Below are 6,703 nucleotides of genomic sequence, written 5' to 3'. Positions count from 1 at the left end.
TGGGACACTGGGTCCAGCCCTTGACCACGTCAGGGGGAAAAGGATAACGTGTATCCTTAAGCCGTTTGGAAAAACGCTTATCCGGATAAGCGTGGTGCTTCTGGATTGCTTCTCTAAAGTCAGAGTGGTCCAGAAAAACACTTAATTTACGCTTGGGATACCTGAAATGGAATTTCTCCTGCTGTGAAGCTGTCTCCTCTACAAGAGGATCAGGGGGAGAAATGTCCAACATTTTATTGATGGACGCTATAAGATCATTCACTATGGCGTCACCGTCAGGTGTATCCAAATTGAGAGCGGTCTCAGGATCAGAATCCTGATCAGCTACCTCCGCCTCATCATACAGAGAGTCCTGCTGGGACCCTGACCAGTGAGATGAAGTCGAGGGCCGCTCATAGCGAGCTCGTTTAGGCTGTCTGGGACTGTCGTCCGTGTCAGAGCCATCACCCTGGGATGTAAGTGACACCCCCGGATCCCGGAGCTGTTCCAACTGAGGGGGACCAGGGAGCAATGAGTTAACAGTGCCCATGGCCTGAGTTACTGGTCTAGACTGCAATGTTTCAAGAATTTTAGTCATAGTCACAGACAATCTGTCAGCAAAAACTGCAAACTCCGTCCCTGTCACCTGGACAGTATTCACAGGAGGTTCTGCCTGGGTCACCTCCAGCAGAGGCCCCGGCCGAGCAAGTGCCACAGGGGCCGAGCACTGCACACAATGAGGGTCAGTGGAACCTGCCGGTAGAACAGCCCCACATGCGGTACAAGCAGCATAGAAAGCCTGTGCCTTGGCACCTTTGCTTTTTGCGGTTGACATGCTGTTGTATCCTCTGAGTAATCTAGGAAGGTATATAGGAGAGAATCACCGCGACCGTACAGTGCAATGTATAGCTGCAAGCATAAAATACAAATATACACTTCGGCACCAGTGGGGTCAGCCCTGGAGGGCAGCTTACCGCCCGCTAAAAAGCGGGTGTGTGGGCACCAGAATCCCCCCCCCCCCCCCCCCCCCCCCCCCCCCCCCCCCCCCCCCCCCCCCCCCCCCCCCCCCCCCCCCCCCCCCCCCCCCCCCCCCCCCCCCCCCCCCCCCCCCCCCCCCCCCCCCCCCCCCCCCCCCCCCCCCCCCCCCCCCCCCCCCCCCGTGTCTGGGTCTCCCAGTCTCCTCTCTCCAGCTCAGACTGCACACAGGAATGGCTGCCGGCGTCCTGTGAAGAGGGGCGGACCGTGGGCGTGCCTCAAACAAAGTGCGGGAAACTGGCGTCCCACTGTTCCCAGTGTGAGGGCTGGAGTATGCAAAGCAGACTCCAGCCCTCTGCGCTGACGATCTGTACAGCGTCCCGCCCTTCCCCTGACTGGCAGGCCTGGGGGCGGGAACGAACGAAACTAGGCCGCAAAAGCCGGGGACTCGAGTAATAAGCGCGGCCGTCATATATGCACAGCCAGCGCGGAAGTCCCCGGCGCACCACAAGTCCCAGCCGCGCCGCAGCGAAAACACTGACAACAGCGGCCGGCGCGGCAGTTTCAAAGACATGTCCCCTCTCAGCAGAGCTGTAGATAGGAATGGCACCAGCGCGCAGCGCTGTTGTCCCCGGCGCACTAACACACCCAGCATGCTGCGGTGTGGGCGCGATATATACGGGGACACAGAGTACCTTGACGTAGCAGGGCCTGTCCCTGACGATACTCAGCTCCATATCCAGCAGAGTCTCCAGGGGCTGTGGATGGAGCACGGTCTCAGTGCCTGGAGACCGGTAAAATCCCACTTCACCCAGAGCCCGAAGGGGGATGGGGAAGGATGCAGCATGTGGGCTCCAGCCTCTGTACCCGCAATGGGTACCTCAACCTTAACAAACACCGCCGACAAAGAGTGGGGTGAGAAGGGAGCATGCTGGGGGCCCTGTTATGGGCCCTCTTTTCTTCCATCCGACATAGTCAGCAGCTGCTGCTGACTAAACAGTGGAGCTATGCATGTATGTGTGCCTCCTTCGCACAAAGCATGAAAACTGAGGAGCCCGTGATGCACGGGAGGGTGTATAGCCAGAAGGGGAGGGGCCTTACACTTTTAAGTGTAATACTTTGTGTGGCCTCCGGAGGCAGTAGCTATACACCCAATTGTCTGGGTCTCCCAATTAGGAGCGACAAAGAAAAAAATGTTAAAATTGCAAAGTGCTTGGAAAAATAAACAACTTTGTAATTTACTGGTAATTAAAAATCCTCTGTGTTCTCAGGAATGGGGGACTTTTAATTCTCTTCCCACCGGTCTCCTAGGAAAGGAGTACATGCTTGCAAAGTCTTCCCAATAGAGCTTGTAAGCGCTGCAGTACAGCTCGCCGCTTCACTAGATCTATTTTTTAAACATTTGGGAAGATAAAGTTTAATTGCACGATTGAAGATTTCCCCCTCAGGTTGGCACCGATATTCTTGTACCTTCAGTATCTGTGCGAGTGACACAGTCTCCTGTTGTGCCAGAGAAATGCCACGCACGCGCTCCACATCGCACAGCTGCCGCACAGATTCCTCCATCGCTCCCAGATAGTTCAGCTCGGCAGACAGGCGCTGGTGTAGCCCAGCGGGGGAGAATCGCACAGCACCTGCCATACACAATCACATACCAGAAAAACACGACTTGCGATTACGGGGCTTAACCTTCAATCTAAATGTACAACTTTCATCATCGAAGGGTCCAACCGTCCAAAAATCAGTGATCTGCATACCTTGCCCAGTCTCTGTTACGGAAAGCGGTGCATGTGATCCTCCTTGGTGCCCAGACGGCGGTGCGACTTGTCCTCCTACATCCTTATAGTTGGACTGATGATTTAGGTTTTCTTTTCCAGTGTCGGACGTGAGGCTGAAATATAGAAAAAAGAGAAGGTTGGTAGAAATGTCACCGATACAAAATACTGGATAATAGATTCCATTTCAATGAAGCAGTAAAAGTCTCACCTCGTAATAGAGCGAGAAGACATGTCGCCCATTGTGCTATCAGAGTCGGAGCCCGCCGAGCGCTCTTTGCTAGCGGTCAGTACTGGAGATGCTCGCTTGCTCCCTTGGCTTTTGTTTTCAGAACCAGATGAGTTCTGCTCCACTTTCACAGAGACCGGAGAAGTATTATTCTGCCAAACCTTCCCTACACCACAAATAGGAGAAAATAATTTAGACCCTTTTAAACAAGAGTCATTGCTATACACCAATCCTGCACTATGGTAGATCCGACACTTAACGGACGCTACACCACAGGAGCCCATATTGCATCTTACGTTTTGTGCTGCCTCTCTGGGAGGAAGAGGATGAAGGAGACGACGCAGCAGAGGGAAATTTTGAAGAGTGGATGGAGGAGTTACTTTGAGATTTTACAAGAGGTAGTTCTTTCTGGACACTGGAGGCACTGGTATCACTGTAGTGTATATGTAAAAACAAAACCGATAAATGTTACTAGTCTATAGTGAAGCTGCACAGTGAGAACTGTACCGAAGAGATAATTCGCTGTAATAATCTGATCCGGGAAATCTGCTTATTTCTCTGCCAGAACTGATCAATCATTATTAAAATAAATTCTCAGGTAAAATCTACTTTCCCATTACTGACATAGGAGGGGGCAGTTGGTGCTGATGAGATTCTATGTAGATAGAAGAGGTGGATTTTTATTTTTTACTTTTAACCATTAGTAGTGAATCTAAATCATAAGATCTCAATTTACACAAAATTGCTCCAAAATATCAAAACTTTGTAGTAATAAGAACACGTTAGTTCTATTGTAAAATCGCACGTCAATAACCTCTGATGAGCGTCTTTTTGGGAATCCGTTGCTGACTCGCTCAGATGGGATGAAATGAAGTCGTCAGCGTAGGAGAGACTGTTGTGAGGACTGCCGGCCGACAATACCGGCTGGTAATCTGGCTCACGTTCTTCATACCCATTAAGATCTAGAAGAGACGAACATTCAAGGTTTTGTTTGGCAATGGCTAAGACATCCACAGACCATGTACTACGAGCCTCACCTTTCCCATGCGGCTGGAACGTCCTGGTGAAGATGTTGATAACGCTGTGAGGGCTTCCTTTCGCTAGCTCTTCCCAGGGGCCTTGGAAATCGGGTCTCACATTGGAAGACAGTGGTGGATATTTATCAGCTTCTCTCCGGAACTCAACGAGTGGAGCAAAAGCTTGGTAATCCTTGACACAATACTCCTTATTTTTAAGAATACTTTCTGCATGAAGAGCTGTGCTTCGTGGTTGACCCTCTCCTTCAGAGAAGCTGTCTTCACTCAGAATGGGACCTTCACTGATGGAGCTTGTACTGGAATTAGGAGAAAGGCTTGCCTTCTTCTGAGACTGTGAGGCCATCCCGCCCTGCTCAGGTTTTTGTGGCGAGTGATTGTTGCCCTCCTTGTCATATCTCTCGAGTAATGCAGACAATTCCTCGGGATGCTTCCGGTATAGCTGGCTCGCCCCAGGAAGGTCATCCTGGGAGAAATGACTAGAACATGTACTCAGCATTTTCTGAATCCTATTGGAGAACACATCTACTCGGCTTTCTTTTTCTGGAGGACTGTCAGGTTTTCGCCATGCTAACTTCACTGATGGTTTGAGGTCAGGTTCAGAGGACCAAGCTATCGGTAAGTTTAGAGAACCGCCAGCCAATTTTTTAGCTTCATTCTCAATTCTAGAAGACAGAGACATCGCCGTCGCCTTCAGAGACTCTATACGATCCAAGTTACTCTTAAAATCAGTGGCTGTCTTCACCTGTGCATTGGTCTTCTGAGTCATTGGAAACATATTATTGGCTGTATTTTTTCTTGGACTGAGAAACGATTCCAAGTCTTTAGAAAGAGCAAGAAACTGAGTTTGAGGTAATGTGCCCTTTGCTGTCACCATGTTTGACTGAGGACAGTAGACTTCCATAAGGTCGCTCCTAAAATGAAATACACATTGATAAAGTAGAAGGAAAAAAAATTGCAAAAAGAATTAACCAAAAAGGTATATAAATGTATACAGTAATGAACAGTCCTCTTCACTTATAGGGCCCAATTCATCCAGACCGGCGTTGTCCAGGTGTTGGAGTCAGATGCTCCTGATCAATGAAGAGGTGAATGTCGGAGTAAGATTAATGGAGGAGTGAACGCCGACACTTAATATCAAGTCTTGGAGTTGTGCAAAAACGGTGCAAGAGCAGCGAAATGTTAGAACAATCCTCTGTAAGTTTGTCCCCCTCGCCTTCTCTGCTAGTCTGTCACTCAGTAACAGGTTTTCTTATGATCTACCAATGGCCGTAATATTGCCGATACAGAGGCTGCAAAAGGTTTCCTTTGACCTCAAAACAGTCTGTATATCTGTTATTCTCTGATGACTTACCTAGGCCCTGTTCACACTGCATATCTAGTGCGTTTGGGGGTTCCATCCAGATCCCCCTAAAAACAGAACTTGGACATGATTCAAACAGACCATCGAGGAGGCCTTAGACCGCTATGACCCGAACTGAGGTCCAATTAACCCAGTTTGTGGTTTTTTTTTGGCCCCCTGAACATCTCCATTTGTTTCAGGCGAGCAGAAAAGTGGGGCTGGAGAAAAAAGGTCCCCGTGTCTATCCTCCTGACAGCAAGCAAAAACTGAGTAATTTCCTGCGAGTAGGCGGTATATACTGCGGAGGAGGAGTTCACTTTTATGTTTGCCTAGTGTCGCCTCCTAGTGGCAGCAGCATATACCCATTGTCTCCTAGGTCCCCCAATGAAACAAAAGAGAAACGTAGTCCATTACACACACTGTAGAAATGCGAAGAAGTGTGAACAGGGCTTTAGGCTTTTAACATGGACTAACGTTTTTGCGCGATGCTATGAACTTAGATGTATTTTTTCCTTCACGATACCTGAGTAGAGGCTGTAGAGGCTCAGAGAGGGAGAGGTCGCTGCTGGACGAGGCACTGGGGGGTCTCTCTTGGCCCTTGTTCTCCTTGTCAGATTCACCAGATGGTTGGTACAAAGGCTTAGACTAAGAAGAAAAAAAAGTTAAGTTTGTTATAAATATATAAAATGTCAAATATCTAGAAAAATAACAGTCATCCAGCCCCTTCCCCCGGGGACGATTTTCCATTTTTTCCCTCCCCTTCTTCTAAAAGCCATAATTTTTTTTTTTCGCCAATATATCCGTTTGAGGGCTTATTTTTAGCGGGACGAGTTGTACTTTGACATTTATTCGGTAACAAACTGTACTGGGAAAAAAAAAATTAAAGTGTGGTGAAATTTCCAAAAAAAAGAGAATTTTGTTTACTTACCGTAAATTCTTTTTCTTATAGTTCCGACATGGGAGACCCAAACCATGGGTGTATAGCTTCTGCCTCCGGAGGACACACAAAGTACTACATTCAAACGTGTAGCTCCTCCCTCCGGGCTATATACACCCCCTGGATGACAATCTACCCAGTTCAGTGCAAAAGCTGAAGGAGGACATCCACCCATAAGTAGAGATAGAGTAAAACTCGGAATAACCGTAACTCTGACTACTAACAACAGCCGGTGAAACACACGGAACAAAAAAACTGCCAACAGGCAACAGGGAGGGTGCTGGGTCTCCCATGTCGGAACTATAAGAAAAAGAATTTACGGTAAGTAAACAAAATTCTCTTTTTCTTTATCGTTCCTTATGGGAGACCCAAACCATGGGACGTTCCAAAGCAGTCCATGGGTGGGAAATAAACCAAACTGAGAAGTAGGCA

The 6,703-nt window shown here is 48.6% G+C and overlaps 1 protein-coding gene across 1 annotated transcript; it reads right to left on the bottom strand.

The window, feature by feature from the left end:
* Positions 1-2,321: 2,321 nt before the first annotated feature.
* On the bottom strand, positions 2,322-5,979 carry LOC142282261 (centrosome-associated protein 350-like; the record flags this gene model as incomplete). Its single annotated transcript, XM_075332954.1, has 7 exons — positions 2,322-2,588; positions 2,712-2,845; positions 2,941-3,124; positions 3,255-3,391; positions 3,773-3,920; positions 3,996-4,906; positions 5,858-5,979. Coding segments are annotated over 7 exons (1,903 nt in total), but the record flags the coding sequence as incomplete, so codon positions are not given.
* Positions 5,980-6,703: the final 724 nt, after the last annotated feature.

The sequence above is a fragment of the Anomaloglossus baeobatrachus genome, unplaced genomic scaffold (genome assembly GCF_048569485.1).
Source record: "Anomaloglossus baeobatrachus isolate aAnoBae1 unplaced genomic scaffold, aAnoBae1.hap1 Scaffold_5028, whole genome shotgun sequence".
NCBI lineage: Eukaryota > Metazoa > Chordata > Amphibia > Anura > Aromobatidae > Anomaloglossus > Anomaloglossus baeobatrachus.
This window is presented reverse-complemented; position numbering and strand designations above follow the sequence as displayed.